Source organism: Dromiciops gliroides, chromosome 6 (genome assembly GCF_019393635.1).
Source record: "Dromiciops gliroides isolate mDroGli1 chromosome 6, mDroGli1.pri, whole genome shotgun sequence".
NCBI lineage: Eukaryota > Metazoa > Chordata > Mammalia > Microbiotheria > Microbiotheriidae > Dromiciops > Dromiciops gliroides.
In genome coordinates this window covers 122,428,734-122,447,099 of record NC_057866.1, presented here as the reverse complement: position 1 = coordinate 122,447,099, position 18,366 = coordinate 122,428,734, and the positions used below count along the sequence as shown (strand labels likewise).

General features: G+C 34.1%; 1 protein-coding gene across 4 annotated transcripts in view; it reads left to right on the top strand.

The window, feature by feature from the left end:
- Nucleotides 1-18,366, top strand: part of FRYL (FRY like transcription coactivator) — a 194,466-nt gene that overhangs the window by 27,014 nt on the left and 149,086 nt on the right. For all 4 annotated transcript variants that reach the window (XM_043970629.1, XM_043970630.1, XM_043970632.1 and 1 more), the window contains exons 3-9: nucleotides 2-55; nucleotides 7,831-7,970; nucleotides 8,505-8,601; nucleotides 11,581-11,660; nucleotides 12,237-12,317; nucleotides 16,146-16,314; nucleotides 16,675-16,767. In XM_043970629.1, the coding sequence (XP_043826564.1) occupies nucleotides 2-55; nucleotides 7,831-7,970; nucleotides 8,505-8,601; nucleotides 11,581-11,660; nucleotides 12,237-12,317; nucleotides 16,146-16,314; nucleotides 16,675-16,767 (714 nt within the window). The remainder of the gene's footprint in view (nucleotide 1; nucleotides 56-7,830; nucleotides 7,971-8,504; nucleotides 8,602-11,580; nucleotides 11,661-12,236; nucleotides 12,318-16,145; nucleotides 16,315-16,674; nucleotides 16,768-18,366) is intronic.

Genomic DNA, 18,366 nt, shown 5'->3' with positions numbered 1-18,366 from the left:
GGAAAAGTTATTGTCCAGATCTCTTCAAAGGGGTGAAGATCTTCAGTTTGATCAGGTAAGTTGATTTAGCCATGATGGTTTCGCCAAGGATAGAATATCTGATGACCTAGTGTAATTAAATTCAGCTTTAACAAATTCTTCCTGTTATATTAGTTTGAAATGTACATTAATTCCTCAAGTGTTCTCATATACTTTTTTGTTGTTGTTGTTCTCATATACTCTTAACTATGAGATGTCATTCTAGTGAGGGCCCAGTTTTTAGCATAACTAGAGCATCCTCTGCTTCAGCTATATTTTGATTTCAAATCAAATGTATTCAGCACTTCCTTTCCCTGTTCAGAATAACTGGGAAGTTATTACATTGTGTTTAGGATGCCTTTTGGACTTTTTTATTTTTCAGATGGCATAAATTCAGTTCTCAATTTCTCCTTGTGTAAACCTTCAATAACGTTAGTCTGACCTTTAAACATGTCTTATTTTTTCCAATTCTTCTAAATGATAGGTAATCAGAACTGTACATCAGCTCTCCTACAATGATAATCATTGCTATACTTCTCTGCTTTTTTTATACTTCCTTACTCTTAATATAAAAAAATTATTGAATTTTTGATACATATTACTTCCCTCCAATGAACGTCACTATGTAGTTTTATAAACACTTTCTAGTTATTTCCTTATCCTGGTTTTTTCTTTGTTTTTGTTAGTCTACTTTTGATTTTGCATTTATTGTTTACAGTGCTTTAAAAGTACTAGATTGGCATTTTGCTTCTTAGTATGCTTGAGATAACTACTTACTTTCTCTGTATTTAGGAAATGCAAATTAATGTCAATAAGCAAAATGTAACTATGTGGTTTAAATCTGTTTCTGACTTCTACCTTCCCCATACATAATACAATTCAACTCTAAATGTAATAATGTCTTCGTAGCTCAGACTTTCCATATTTTATCTCACATTCTCTCTGTGACTGGTCACATCCATTTCTGGTCATATATGGTGTGGGTGACTTTTTAAATGTCACTTCTCTTGTGCAAGCCATCTTTGGTTTCCTGTCTTGTCCTTACTGCTGTGTATAATTTATCTTTCTGTTGCCTTTTTGAGTTATTTGCATTTTCCAAAATCATAGTATTCTGTGATTCAGTCATAAAGCATCACTGTGAGAATATTAGTTTTAAAGATGAGGCTGGACATTTGTAACAATAAGTATTTTGTTATAATAAAGAGGAAATAATGTGCTGGAATCAGAATCAGGACTCAGATTTATCTTGGGCAAGTCACTTATACTTTGGGCCTGAGTTTTCTCATCGATAAAATGCATGAGTTGGAGATGAAATACTTATCAGCTTTATAGAAAACATAAAATTTGAAGTGATACCTAATTCAATGACAGAAATTTAAAAATATATTGATAAACTTGAATGTTTGACTGAATCTTTTAAGATGAATTATAACTGAGTCAAATGGAAAAACTTAGTCAAATTTTACTTACAATGTTGATTTTTTTTTAACCTATTAGTCATTACTGTGATATGGTAGCTAAGATGCTAATTCAGTTTTAGGTTCTATTAGTAAAGCTATCCTAATTCCTAAGACTGGGGTGTTGAGATAGGTATGTCTATCTTGGTCAAATATTGTAGAGTATTGTGTTTTGTACTTTATGTTTTAAGAATTATTTTCATAAGCTGGAAGGGGGTCAAGAGGATAATAGGACAAGGGTGTTGCAGATAGTGAGATTATATATGAGGATCAGTTGAAGAAACTAGGCATATTTAGCTTGGAGAAGAAAAGACTTGGAGGTACATGATCAATCAATCACCAGTTATTTATTAAGCTGCTACAGGAACTGAACTTAGTACTGAGGCTTCAAAGAAAAAAATAACACATTCCTTATTGTCAAGGTTATGGTCTTTTACAAGAGACAACATGTACATAGATACAAAATACTTAGAAGGCAACAGGAGGAGAAGGTACTAGCATAAACAAAAGATTAGAAAGATTTCATGTAGGAGGGGATGTTTAAGGTGAGATTTGAAGGAAGTTATGGATTCTAAGAAGTTAAAAGAGAAAGGATTGCATTCAGAAATTAGTGATAAAACCTGTACAAAAACATGAATGGCAAAAGGCAAGTAGGCTAGTTTGGATGGTCTCTAAGTTTGTATAGGAGAGTAATGTGGTAAGGCTTTGAATACCAAATAGTCAATAGCAGTGAGCCATTGGAAGTTCTTGAGCAGGGAAGTTATGTTGTGAGATTTATACTTTAGGAATACCAGTTTGAGGTCTAAACATTTGTAGAAATATTAATTGCTCAGGGGTAGGACAAGCTAATATAATAAAAATGACAATTCTGCCTAAATTAATTTACTTATTTAATACTACCACAATCAAACTACCAAAAATTATTTTATAGAGCTAGAAAAAACCAGTGATTCATCTGGAAGAACAAAAGGTCAAGAATATCAAGGGAATCAATGGAAAACAATGTGCACCCCAATCCTTTTTTGCCTAAGAAATTTTTACGTGACCCTGGGTACATATATATATAAAATAAATATACAAATCAAATATTTATAGACAAAATATTTTGTGACCCACAGTTCAAGAAGCTTTGGCCTAACAGTACCAGATTTCAGACCATATTACAAAATGGTAGTCATGAAAACAATCTGGTACTGGATAAGAAATAGAGTGGTGGCTTGGTAGAATAGATTAGGTACATAAGTCACAAGTAGTAAATCACTATAGTAACCTAGTTTTGAATAAACTCAAGATCCAAGCTTTATTTGGGAAGGAGGTGAAGAAAAGGCAGCTATTTGCTTGAGCTCTTACCAAACACCTTTAAATAAAGCTATAAAACAATTCCTGAAGTGGCAGAACCCACAAAAGGACAGAGTGAAATAATTTTCCAGCCAAAAACAACCTAGGAGGTCAGCAGGAAAGGTCTGTTGCAGTGGGGTGAAAGTGGATCACAGTCTACCACAGGCCACGCCATCACAGTCCAGCCCCAACAAACTAGGAGCAAGCCTTGGGAGCCCCTGAATCTGCAGTGGCAGCAGTTGCTTCCTGAGCTCTCAGCAGACAGATGGTAAGGGGGTCAAACAACTGACCTGAAGGAGATTATAGCGGTCTCTTTGTTGGCACTGGGGGCAGGACTCTGTTGCTTTTCCCATACTCAGATCTGGGTTGCAGTCCTGGGTGGCAGTCCCTGGGCAAGGAGGAGTACTGGTATTCCAAAGCTTGGGGCCACAGTAGAGTAGGGACCTTGTGACAATTCAGGGCAGGAAAGAGTACTTATGGTTACTTACAGACCAGAGCACAAGCCAGGAGAATAGTAAACACATCTCCTTAGATGATACCCTCTTGGAAAAACTGAAAACTTGCAGGTATCTCTGAAAAAAACAAACAAAAACTGCAGACAGCCCTTGAACCTTGGAACAGAATTCCCTCTACCCTGGAAACACAACCCCACTTTAACAAAGATTAGAAGTCAAGAAATAGGCTAGGAAAATGAGCAAACAGCAGAAAAAAAAGTCTGACAATAGAAAGTTACTATGGTGACAAGGAAGATCAAAACACACACTCAGAAAAAAACAGCAAAGTCAAAGCTTCTGCATCCAAAGCCTCTAAGAAGAATATGTCAGGCCATGGAAAGGCTCAAAATGACTTTGAAAATCAAGTAAGAGTGGTATAGGAAAAATTGGGAAGAGAAATGTGAATGACGCGAGAATATCATGAAAAGAGAGTCAATAGCTTAGTTTACCAAAGACAGAAAAAAAAAACTGAAGAAAATAACACTTTAAAAAACAGACAAGGCCAAATGGTAAAAGAGGTACAAAAAGCCAGTGGAGGAGAAGAATGCATCAAAAAGCAGAACTGGCCAAGTTGGGGGAAAAGGCACAAAAATTTACTGAAGAAAAAAACTTCTTAAAAAGTATAATTGACCAAATGGAAAAAGAGGTACAAAAGCTTACTGAAGAAAATAATTCCTTAAAAATTAGAATTGACCAAATGGAAGCTAATGACTTTATGAGAGATCAAAACAATAAAACAAAACCAAAAGAATAAAATAATAGAAGATAATGTGTACTATCATTAAAAAGACAACTGACCTGGAAAATAGATACAGGAGAGATAATTTGCAAATTATTGGACTACCTGAAAACCATGATCAAAAAAAGAGCCTAGACATCATCTTTCAAGAAATTATCAAGGAAAACTGTCCTGATATTCTAGAACCATGGAGTAAAATAGAAATAGAAAGAACCTGAAAGAGATCTCAAAATGAAAACTCCCAGGAATATGATAGCCAAATTCTAGGGCTCCCAGGTCAAGGAGAAAACATTGCAGGCAGCCAGAAAGAAATGATTCGAGTGTTGTGGAGCCATAGTCAGAATAACACAAGATTTAGTAACTTTTGCATTAAAGTTTTGAACGGCTTGGAATATGATATTCCAGAGGGCAAAAAGGAGCTAGTATTGTAGGCAACAGTCACCTACCCAGCAAAACTGAATATAAAACTTCAGGAGTGAACATTCAGTGAAATAAAGTACTTAAATTCTTGATGAAATGACCAGAGCTGAATAGAAAATTTGACTTTCAAATACAAGACTCAAGAGAAGCATGAAAAGATAAAAAGAAAAGAGAAATAAGATTAAACTGTTTTTATTCCTACATGAGAAAATGGTACTTATAACTCCTAAGGACTTTCTAATTATTAGGGTAATTAGGAGTATGTATAGACAAAGGGCATAGGTGTGAATTGACTGTGAAGGGATTATATTTTTTCAAATAAAATTAAGGGGTAAGAGAGGAATGCAATGAGAGAAAGGGAAAGGTAGAATGAGGCAAATTATCTCACATAAAAGAGGCAAGAAAAAGCTTTTACAGTGGAGGGGATGATGGGGGTGTGAGAGGAGTAAGTGAACCTTACTCTCATCCAAATTGGCTCTAAGGGAATAACATACTTACTCAACTGGGTATAGAAATCTATCTATCTCTGTAGGACGGTAGGACAGGAAGGGGATAAAAAAAGGGGAGGGGTGGTGATAGAAGGGAGGGCAGATTGGAGAGGGGCAAAAACTTGGGGGGAAGCAAAACACTTTTGAGGAGTAACAGTGAAAATAGAGAGAGAATAAAATAAACAAAGCGAGGAATAGGATGGAGGGAAATACAATTAGCAATAATAAATGTTAAAAAAAATTGAAGTAAGTTTCTCAAACATAGAGAACTGAGTCGAATTCATAGAAATAAGAGCCATTTCCCAATTGATAAATTATCAAAAGGTATGAACAGTTTTCAGATAAAGTAATAAAAAACTATAGCCATATGAAAAAATGCTCTAAATCACTATTGATTGGAGAAATGCAAACTAAAACAATTTTGAGGTCCTACCTCATCCCTGTTAAATTGGCAAATAGGATAGAAAAGGAAAATGACAAATATTGGAGGGGATGTGGAAAAAATGAGATATTAATGCACTGTTGGTGGAGTTGTGAGCTGATTCAGCAATTCTATAAAGCAATTTGGAACTATGCCCAAAGGGCTGTAAAATCAAGCAAAACCTTTGACCTGGCAGTACTGCTTCAAGGTCTGTATCTAAAAAGAGATATTATAAAAGCAAAAAAGAAAAGGAACTATAGGTACAAACATTTATAGTAACTATTTTCTGGTGTCAAAGAATGGAAAATTGAGGGGATGCCCATCAATAGGGGAATGGTTGAACAAATTGTGTGATTATGATGGAATACTATTGTGCTATAAGAACTGATGAACGAGATGCTCTCAGAAAAACCTAGAAAGACTTACATGAGCTGATGCAAAATAAAATGTACATTGTACAAGTAATAGTGAAATTGTAAGATGATCAGCTATGAATCTTAGCTTTTCTCCACAATACAGTGATCTAAGACAACTTTAAAGAACTTAGGATGAAAAATGCTATCCATCCCCAGAGAAAGAACTGATGGTGTCTGACTGAATACAGATTGAAGTGCACTTTTTTTTACTTTCTTTATTTTTCTTGAGAAGTTTTTTTTGTCTGTCTTCTATCACAACATGACTAATGTGGAAATATGTTTTGCATGACTATGCTTGTATAACCTATATTGAATTGCTTGCCTTCTAATTGAGGGGGGTTGGGAAGGAAGAAGAGAGACAATTTGGAACTCAAAGTTTTAAAAATGAATGTTGACAATTGTTTTTACATGTAATTGGGGGGAAGATACTAAATGCAAAAATAAAAAAGTAATCATCAAAAAAGAGAACTAACTACTCAGCAAAAATTGCTGGGAAAACTGGAAAGCAGGTTGGTAGAAACTAGACATGTACCAACATCTCACACTGTATAGCAAGCTAAAGGCAAAACAGGCACGTGATTTACACATGAAGGGTGATACCATAAGTAAAGTAGAAGAGCATGTAAAATTTTACCTGTCAGATATATGGATAAGGGAAGAATTTATGGCCAAACAAGAGAGCTCTAGAGAGAGGGGATCATGAGAACCAAAATGGATAATTTTGATTCCATTAAATGAAAAAGAGTTTGCCCAAACAAAACCAATGGAGTCAAGATTAGAAAGAAAACAGAAAACTGGGAAAAAACAATTATATAGCAAGTTTCTCTGTTAGAGGCCTCATTTCTCAAATACATTGAAAACTGAGCTACATTTATAAAAATAAGAGCCATTCCCCAATTGATAAATGTTAAAAGGATATGAAGAGGATTTTTTAGAGGAAGACATCAAAGCTAGCAATAGTTACATTTTTAAAAATGCACTAAATTTCTGTTGATTAGAGAAATGCAAATTTTAAAAACTCGAGGTTTTTAATTTTTTTTCATACCTATCAGGTTGACAAATGTGACAGAAAAGGAAACTGAGAAATGTTTGAGACAGTATGGGAAAATTGGGGCACTAATGCATTGTTGGTGATATTGTGAACTGATCTAACCATTCTGAAGAGCAATTTGTAATTTTGCTCAAAGGACTATACAGTTGTGCATGCCCTTTGATCCAGCAATACCACTATTAGGACTGTATCCCAAAGAGATAAAAAACAAAAAGGAAAAAGACCTACTTGTAAAAAAATATATTTATAGCAGCTCTTTTAGTAGTGGCAAAAGAATTAGAAGTTGGGAGGATTCCCATCAATTGGAGAATGGCTGAACACATTGTGGTATTTGATTGTGGTGGAATACTATAATAAATGACAAGTAGGATGGTTTTAACAAAACCTGGAAAGACTTATATGAACTGATGTAAAATGAACCAGAACTAGGAGAACATTGTACATAGTAACAGCAATATTGTAAGGTAATTAAGTGTGAGTGACTTGGCTATTCTGATCACTGCAATGATACAAGACAATTCCAAAGAACTTATGAAAAATGCTATCCAACTGCAGAAAGAGAATTGATGGAGTATGAGTACAGATTGAAGCATAATTTTCTTTCTCTATTTTTCTTGCTTTATTTTTCCCTACAGCATGGCTAATTTAGAAATATGTTTTGTGTGAATTTCACATGTATAATTGATATCACATTTCTTACCTTCTCAATGGGTGGGGTAGGGGCAGACAAAGGGGAGAGAGTTTAGAACTCAACATTTTTTAAAATAATGTTTAAAATAATTAAATTTATTTTTGAAAAAGAAAAAAGGTATAGTGGTCTGACATTTGTGTAGGAATGGATTAGAGAACAGAAAGACTGGAGGCAGGAAATTTAATGAATCCAAGTAGAACTTTTAATATTGTATTTTGTAATTTTTAAAAAAATTTATCCATATGTTTATTTATTTGAATTTTGTAATCTTAATAATAAATATCTTGTCTTTTCCAGTTGATAAGCTCCATGAGCTCAGTAGCAGAGCACTGTCTCCCATCTTTACTTCGCACCTTGTTTGACTGGTATAGACGTCAAAATGGAACTGAAGATGAATCCTATGAATATAGGCCCCGATCTAGCACAAAATCTAAGGGGTAAGTGTTTTTTTAAAATGTCTATCAAATCCATGTTACTTATTTTTAAGAACAGCTTGCTCTGACCATCCATAAGTAATAAGTAATATCACTTGTATATTTTTATGGTTCCAAAGCCAGTTGGCTGTTTTAGCATTTTGAGGGAATTTGATGCTTCAAGTTAGAAATACCAAGTGATACGTGGGAATCGGAACTAGGGTTTGGACACGATAGAACTTTTCTACTGCATCACTCCAGGTGTTGCTTCAGAATAAGGGTGTATGGCTGGGGAATATTCTGGAATTATTTGTGGTGGCACGTCATTAAACTTTCCAAACTCAGTGCCATGACTCTGACCTGATCTGTGACACAAAGCTAAAAAATTTGACATGTGATATGGTCTTAAAATGGGATTTATCATATTCAAAAAAGTACGTCAAATAGTATAGTATAGTACTGGCTTGTACATGAACATTCAATAAAAAAATTGTATCTTCATTTGATTAGAATTTCATTCATTTACAATTTTCATTATATTCTGAATTATTGTTTTAGGGATGAACAGCAACGTGAAAGAGATTACCTACTTGAAAGGAGGGATTTAGCTGTAGATTTCATTTTTTGTTTAGTTTTAGTAGAAGTTCTGAAACAGGTAAGCTCTTGTTTTTGTGAACTCTTATTTTAAATTTTTTCCATAAAATCTATATATTTCACTTAGATATTTAGAGTTTTATAGCTATTATTTATTTAGCCTGTGATATAATTGGGTTTAAAAATTTTTTGAAGCATATATACCCTGTATTCCTTATTCTCTATCATTTCTCTTTCTTCCTATGTATTATATTGTATTGTTTTAGTATAAAATATCTCATTTACTAAAGTAGGCTGAAAGAACATATATTCATTTTCTGAGAACTAAGTATGCTCTGTGACTCACATAGTTTTCTCTTTCTTCTTTAGCCTACCCCAATATTCCCAGACACCCTTTTTTACTTCCAGTTCCAAATATTCTTTCACAGTGCCTCTATGAATGGTGTGGGGTTTTTTTGTAATGTTTTTGTGATATGGCTTCCTTCTTGACTCATTTCATCTCATCCCATCTTCTCTAGGAGGCCTTTCCTAGTCCTTTCCACTGCTGATATTTCCCTCTGATATTGGAAAGGGGGAAGGAGAAAAAATAAGGGATCTATGTAGTTGACTATAGTAGAGTATCAGTAAATTACTGGATCTGTCCTTCTAGTAGATTGACATGCTTATATTATTTAAAATAAAATACTGCATATTTACGAAAAGTGAGTCAAACCCAAATTTGTCAGAATTTTTGCGTATAATTTGATCCTAAAATCTTCCCCATGACTTTTTATTCCCTTAAACCTAGCAAAGCTACTCTTCAGACAAGAAACCTAACATATACCTTCCGTCATTTTGGAAGCTTGCTGCTAACATGGATGGGACCTGCCAGAATTTGTACTTTTGCGACATAAATTTTTAGGAACTCAGGGTCACCTCCACATAACAATGGCATGTCAGGGTAGGGTTTTAGTGAAATTCTAGAGAGCACGGCCGTTTAAAGTACTGATTTCTAGGATTAATAGTCTAGGAACCCAAAAGGAGATGATTCAGACTTTAGCCCTGAACTGTTCTAAGAGATGACTTGGGAAAAACTACTAATTAGTGGTTTTACAACTATATTTACATAGTATTTTGTAGTTATAAAGCACTCTTACATGTATGTCTCCTTTGATCCTCACAACTCATATGGAATCTCAAAATTAAAAAGACCTTTAGAGCTCATCTGGTCCAACCTATAACTCGGCAACTTACCCCTGGTAAGGAGCATTTGGCTCCTGTGGCAGCATGTTGTACTTTTGAAGAACTCAAATTTAAGGGGAGGCAGTTAGTAGAAAGACATATGGATAAAAAGGAATAGGTGGATTATAACTAAGTTAGACTTTAAGCCTTTGACTAGGTTTCATGTAAATGGTTATTTTAAAAATTGAGTCACCATTGAATTGAGTTTTTGCATGGTCTTAAAGACAAGAAACAAAAGCTAAGAACAAAGGGGTACTTTTCCCATATATGAGCCAGTTCCTCAGTGATCCATGGTAGGCATATTCTTTAAAAAATATCTTTAAAAAGGACTAAAAGAAGGTTGCACATTGTAAAATTAGCTAAACCTGTTGATTGCATTTCAGACTTCTGGGTAATTAAAAGCCGACAAGACAAGGATAGACCCTAGGAAAACTTAATGAGTCTAGTAGAGAAGTGACTTGCAGATAGAATTCATTGTCTGTTAAGCACAAGGTAATGCATTTAATGTAGCACTAATTCAGACCCTAAAATGAAAGGCTCTGAGCTGTCATTTAGAAACTAGGCATAGGAAGTAGCAGTCATTGTAGATTGTTCCCCATGTTCTGCTGAAATAGCCAAAATAAAAAATGATGAAAAAATGTATTGGAAACAAAACAGAATGTATGCACTTAACACTTAAATAAAATTGGAACGTATCCATACCCGAATACTCTGCAATTTTTGGTTTCCTTACCTCAAGAAAGATAATCTATCTAGAGAATGTTCAGAAAATAGAAATTCGAATGATCAGAAAGGTCATTGGGCTTCTTTACTCTGGAAGTAGGAAGACTGAAGCAGATGAGATTCAAATATGTCCTTGTCATGAGCATCATGGATAGAGTGAGCATACACTTGTTACCAGAATTTGATGGTATCAGAATATGGGGAAATTTGATCAAGGTAGGTTTAGGACACACTAGTGAAAGTAATACTTTCATGTGGCATGAAATAAACTTAGGAAAATCAATACCACAAGCAAAAGCTCCTGAAAGAAATGTAAATGAATTTTTTAAATGGATAAGCTGGCATTTATATTATATCATGAGGATACTTTGTGTTTTACACACAATGATCTCTTTTAACAATCCTGTGAGGTGTAAGTACTGCCAGTATAATTATCTCCCTTTTACCAAAAAATGAAGCAGGATTAGAGAATCTAAGTGATTTCCCCTTGGTCACATAAATAATAAGTAGAAGAGTCAGGCTGTGGCCTTTCTGGATCCAATTCCAGCACTTCATTCATTATGCTACATGGCCCCAGGAGTAGTTCCTAGAAAGTAAATATTGTTTCATTCAACCCAAACCCTAATTATCCCTTTGGCAAGTCTCCTTCATTGTAAGCACTTGGTAAATCCGGATTGATTCTATGTAAACTGACATCAGGAAAGAGTACAGTGACAACTCACAGCTGAATTTTCTGGGCTGTTGTAGTTAGTGAAATACCACGCTAAATGGACCGCTTGTAGTACAGTATTGCAATTCTTATATTCTCATATGAGCAACATTGAAATAAATGAGTGTAGCCTTCCTACATTATTTTAATGCACAGCACATGATTCTACTGGTTTTTATAATTTTGAAGAACCCTAGCTTAAGTTTAAATTTAAATCAATTGGGACATTATAAAATAATAGAAATAATGCACAAATTAATCATCAACTGCATGATATAGATTCTGATGGAAGATTTCAATTAAATTGTCATAAAGTATTAGAAATAATCTAATGAACAAATTATTAGGATTTTTTTGTTTATTGAATTAGATGCGTTCTCCCCTTAGATTCCTGTTCATCCAGTGCCAGATCCCTTAGTTCATGAAGTTTTAAACTTGGCTTTTAAGCACTTTAAACATAAGGAAGGGTAAGTCAAATATTCATCTCAATTGTTAATGTTTTTATTAATCTGAATTTTGATTGTGCGTGTGTGTGTGTGTGTGTGTGTGTGTGTGTGTGTGAGAGAGAGAGAGAGAGAGAGAGTGTTAGAGAGTTGTATTTGTATATGCAGTTTTGTTTTAGAGATCCAAATTTTTGGCCCAAAAGACTTGTTGAAGATACAACATTTACAGAGAATATTTTATAAAGAATTTACAATGGGTGGAGGGGGAGATATCTCAATATAAGTGAGACTTGCTAAGTTGTAGAGATACAAAAATCATACATATTGTTATTCTCATCTTGAGTTTAGGATATCTTGTAACCTTTGCTTACATTCATCCTGAAAGAGATTTGAAATTGATTTTGGGTTCAATAAAAATCTAGACAAACTTAAAATGTCCCTTTTTAATAATCCAAGGAAAATGTGTGAAAAAAGATGCTTCTAATACTTTACCATTTAATTGAGTTTTCAAAATAGTAAGAAGAATTTGAGAGAAATTGTACTATATAGATAAAATTTTGTTATACTTTTATTATTTTCTCATGTATTTAATTGCTTTAGGTATTCAGGAACCAACACTGGGAATGTGCATATTATTGCCGATTTATATGCAGAAGTGATAGGGGTTCTTGCTCAGTCAAAGTAAGTTTTTTTTAATCCCTTTTTGTTTGATTCAATTTTCAGTATTTTTTTACTCTTTTCAGTAGCAATTATTAATAATTATGCCATGTAGATCCACTTTGAATATTTCCATAGTATTGTAAATTAGTATGTAGTCTATCCTTTTTGCTACTTGGCTTTTCTATTCGTTAGATTATGTCTATGTATAACTTATATTGAATTGCTTGAGTTCTTAATGGGGGGATAGGGAGGGAAGAAGAGAATTTGGAATACAAAATTTGAAAAATTGATGTTACAATTACATGTAGAGTGGGGAAAAGTTCTTAATTAACTAATTAATAGATTATGTATAAATTATAACCATACAGAATAAACTTTTCACCACCTTTGTCCATTAGTTATGGTTAACTATCCACAGGAAGGCAAAATTATATCTTATACTGGAGCAATTGTGTAAAAGATGCTAAACGGATTTCTTTTTTAAAAGGCTTTAATGATCTGAATTGTTTTTTATCGTTTTCTAGTGAAATCTGAAATGCTTTGATTCATAACAATTGTTGTGAACTGAGTCAAATAAAGAATTTATAAGTGGCCATTTTTGATCTGATAACCATGATAACTTTGAGAACTTTTGAGGGCCTATGAAAGGATTAAAAAAAAAAAGAACGAGAAGGGTTAACCTTCAGCCCATATTTTTCCTTAGAGAAACATCCTTGTCATGATTATAGTTAACAACAGCAATAAATTTGTACTGAGCATCTGCCTGTAGTTTTAAAAAAATTATTTACTTATTTAATTTTTTGTGGGGCAGTGGGGGTTAAGTGACTTGCCCAGGTCACACAGCTAGTAAGTGTCAAGTGTCTGAGGTCAAATTTGAACTCAGATCCTCCTGAATCCAGGGCTGGTGCTCTATCCACTGTGCTACCTAGCTACCCCTGCCTGTAGTATTTTTAAGTAAGTCCATGGTCTGTAAATAAATCACAAGGAAATTAATTAAGATAAAAAGAAGGCATCAGCTCAAACTTCCTTGAACTCGTTTTTGTTGTTGTTTTTTAAAAAGATCCAGGAAATCCAAATAATCTTCCTAAGGGCCTTTCTAAGTTCTAAAGAATGGGAGCAAAAGTATTCTTAAATTAGGTACCTAATGAATATCTATTACAGCTACATGTGACTTATAGGTCTCATTCATGGTATATTCTGTAGATAGAACACTTTTCTCCATTAAGGACCTCCTCCTTATGAATTAAGTCTATGTCTATTTTATGTGATTTTAACTTAAATGTAAATGATTGTCAAAGTCTCTAATTGTTGTGACAGCTAATGTGGCAGAATGGAAAGAGAGTCACCTTGGGAGTCAGGAAGATCTGGGTTGCAGTCCTATTGTATACACACTGATACCTGATAAAGGGTTTAATAAATGCTTGTTTACTTGATACTGGCTGTATAACCCTGCACAAGCAACTTCTCATTTTCTCAGAAAACTCTATAAAATGATGAGAGCATTTCCCCATTTATGTTGTTAGAAAGAGGTATCTTTACTTGGTGTTTCCCACACTAGAGAAATTGCCTATCCAGCGCCCAAACAATAATAACTGTTTCATCTTTACTTGTGGGACAGACGTCACAACCATGACTCATTTCATTACAGATTTTTCACCAGGAATACATCTTCTCATAATATTGCTCCTATAGGAAAATATGATTTCCTTTACAATCATTTGCTTTATGAAACTTTGCAGAGGAATTGATTGTGCTGAAAATTGAGGATGAACTAGATTTCATCTTTAAGAATTGCCCTACTTGAAAAAGTTGGGTTTCCTGTCTTCTGTCTAGTAAAGTTCTAGACCATCTTCTTGTCAGTTTACATGAAGAAAAGATTGTGTTTTTACCCTGGTAAATGAGAGGACTTTGAGAAAGCACTTGCCACTTGATGTCACATAAATTAGTCAGACATTATTTCCTCTGACAGTTTTTCAGCTGGATTAGTTACTCAAAGTAAAGAAGCTTTTATCAATTGCTGAGGTAAAGTGTTGAAAGTTTTTAGCCAAACTGCTAGATGACTTTTACATTTAATTTAATTAATTTAGATGACTTTAAAAAATTTTTTTTTGTTATTTGACTTTGTTTTGGGCAGTAAAGACAAAATTCTGATAATCCATAAGTTAATACTATATGTTTGTTTTTATATTCTTAGTACACTAAGATTCACAAGGTACAAGACCAATGGATTCTTCTTGATTATATGATTATATAATTGGTCATATACACACCATAGCTTGGTGCTTCCGGGAATGGCCCAGGGAAGCCTTGGGTTTAAGCCCTGCCTCTATTGTCATGGTCAGGTCACTTAACCTGTTAATGCCCTTTGAATCTCTCTAAGACTGTATAGGATTAGTATAGGAGTTTTCTCACACAGATAAAATCATAAGTCTGGATTAGTTTTTTAAAATTATGCAAGGCTTGTGATAAGCACTGGGGATACAAAAGAAAAATAAAAAACAATTGCTCCCTTAGAGCTCATATGCTACTAGGAGAACGGGCTTGCTTAGGACACACTATTTACATAAATAACTGAATGATAATCTGAAGAGGTTGTTTGAATGAAATATTAATGGATTCAATAAAGATTTTCTACAGAAGGTGGGGCATGAATTATTCCTCGAAGGAAGCTAAGGATTTTAAAAGATAGAAGTGTGGAGGGAGTAGAGTATAGGCATGTGGGATTGCCTTTGCAAAGGTGGAATGCTGAGGTTGGTTGAAGCATAAATTGTTTGTGGGGAGTATAATATGGAAAGGTAGGGTACAACCGTGTTGAGGTTGAGCCTTAAATGCCGAGCTGAGAAGTTTGTATTTTATCCTGGAGGTGTTAGAGAGCCCTCTAAGAATCATGAGGTGGAAAGGGACATCACTGTTAGACCTGTGATTTAAGAAGATTATCTTAGCAGTTGTGTGCATGATGATTTGTAGAGGGGAAAGTCCGAAAGCATGGTGACCAATTAGAAGGCCTTGTTGTAGTTTAGTCTAGGAGAGACAAGCACAAACTGATAAGCATCTGACAAGTATGTTTTATATAAATGGATCTAAAGGGAGAGATGCAAAAGATACTGTGGCAGTTTTACACGCCTACCTTGGCAACAAATTTGGTTTGGTTATATGGGAGAATGAAGAATTGGGAATTAGTCTGAGGTTGTGAACTTTCGTGATTAGAACTTGGTGGGGCCTTTATTGGAATAGGGAAGTTTAGGGGCAGCTCGGTGGTGCAGTGGATAAAGCACCAGCCCTGGATTCAGGAGGACCTGAGTTCAAATTTGGCCTCAGACACTTGACACTTACTAGCTGTGTGACTCTGGGCAAGTCACTTAACCCTCATTGTCCTGCCCCCCCTCCAAATAAAAACAAAACAAAAACCCCACCCTGTAATTGGTAAATGTTAAAATAAATAAAAATACAAAACCCATAAACAATGTTATTTTTTTTTAAAAAGGAATAGAAAAGTTTAAGGGTTGTTTCAGAAGGGAAGATAATGTGTTCTAACTGTGTTGAGTTTGAGATGCCTACAGGACACCCAGGACATCCATTAGGTTAACTGCTCAAGCAAGACTGGAGTTCAGGAGGGACTCAGCATTGTTCAATAGGAGACAAGATTGCCAAAATAGAGAATTAGGTGTTTTTGCCTGTCATAAAACAAGCAAACTCAGAAGCTCCATGGGATTCCTTTTATACTTGTCATAGTGATGAGTTTAGAGAAGTTCTGATTATTAACTTTTATTTCAGTCTTAAAATCCCATGTAATTTATTTATAATTGAAAGCATAAATTTGAACAAGCTGAAAAATTTCCTATAATCTAGGTTTCAGGCTGTGAGGAAGAAATTTGTGACTGAATTGAAGGAACTGAGACAAAAGGAACAAAGCCCACACGTAGTACAAAGTATCATCAGTTTAATAATGGGGATGAAATTTTTCCGAGTGAAAATGTATCCTGTAGAAGACTTTGAAGCCTCATTTCAGTTTATGCAGGTAATACTACTATTCAGTTTAATAGAGATGATCTTTCTATTCTTCAAAGTAGTTTTTTTATATGCATACACATTAAGAACTAGGGTGCAAGGAAAAGAGTGATTTTGTTTTCTTCCCTGAACTACATTGATGTGTTAATGTGCATGAAAGTCAAGGTTTTTTGCATAAAAAATAACTTGTGTTAATTTAAATTTGGATATACTTGGATCTTCTATCATGCAACTAAGGTTTCTGAAATAGCCTTGAGAAATGGAGTAAATATATTTTAAAAACTGTTCCACAATCTCTCTAATATTATTACAGTTAAGTGTTGAGTATATGTCACTTTGTTTTAAGATTTAAAATTTTTTTTTCTTTAAGGAATGTGCTCAGTATTTCCTTGAAGTAAAAGATAAAGACATTAAACATGCACTTGCTGGTTTATTTGTGGAGATTCTCATCCCTGTGGCCGCTGTAAGTGTTTTCTGTTATTTTCAAATTATCTTTTAAAAGCACTCATGGGCAACTAGGTGGCGCAGTGGGTAAAGCACTGGCCTTGGATTCAGGAGGACCTAAGTTCAAATCCAGCCTCAGACACTTGACACTTACTAGCTGTGTGACCTTGGGCAAGTCACTTAACCCTCGTTGCCCCACAAAAAAACCCCAAAAAACCACCACCACCAACAACAAAAAAAGCACTCACATTATGAAATTACTCCATAAAATGTTGTTCTTGACAATCTTGCAAATAATTCTACTCAGGTTAAAATTTTTTTGTTTGTTTGTTTGTTTTTACAGATTACTTTTTTTTTAATTAATAAAGTATTTTATTTTTTTTTCCCATTACATGTAAAGATAGTTCTCAACTTTTGTTTATACAGGCTTTCCAATTTCATATTTTTCTCCCTCCCTCCCCCAGACAGCAGGTAATCTGATATAGGATATATATATATATATATATATATATATACACATACACACACATAATAACATTAATCCTATTTCTGCATTAGTCATGTTATAAGAGAAAAATCAGAGCAATGATGAAAAACCTCAAAATAGAAAAAACAACAGCATACTCAGGTTAAAATTTAAAGATAAGATCTTTTTAGGATAAAAATAGTATTTAGGTTTGGAGGAAATAATATAATGAGAAGCCACCATTCAGAAATTTCTTAATGCTTCTCTCCTATTTTTGCACCCTTCTTCCCTCACCTAAATAATCAGCCACTCAAATCATCTAGAATTCAGGGAAGCCCGTAATTTCTACAACTCAAGTAGTCCTAGTAGTCACATATTCCACTGCATTTCCCTGTAACTTTTGCCCAAAGTAATTGGACATTTTAATACTCTCTAGGGAATATTCTAATAATAATAACTAATAATATGGAAATAATTCTCATTATTGTTAGGCTGTATTTAAATATAACACTAATTTTGTAATTTTTGTTTTTATGTTGAAACTAGTGCAAACAATTGTGAGATTAAACAGTCAATTGTAATTATTATTTTTAATACCCAGCTATACTCTATGATTTCTTCAGTTTGCCTTTTGTTGCAGACTTTCAGTATACTCTCCTATATTGTATTTTCATTTCTTTTGATAACTAATATAAAAACAATAGCTAGCATTTATAAAGAACTTTAAAGTTTCCAAAGCATTTTATATATGTGAAGTAATTTGTTTTTCACAACAACCTTGTAAGGTAGTTGCTCTTATTATCCCATTTTACAGATGGGGAAACTGAGTTACAGAGCGGTTAAATAATTTACCTGGGGTCACTGTCTGAGGCAAGATTCAAGCTTAAGTGTTCCTAACTCCTGAGTTTTGTGTTCTATCCACTGCACCATCTTGCTACTCCACTTACTAACATTCATTATGATCAATATGTGCATGTGAATAAAAAGATAATTCCATTCATACATTTAATTAAGTATATTTGAATTAGTTATTTCATTTGATAATCATGGTGCTGATGAGTTCTAGGTTGCAAATTCAATTCCCACTTGGACTGGGTTTTGATTCTTTTTCAGACCTACAGACTGTCCCATGATTAGGTACCTCAGAATATC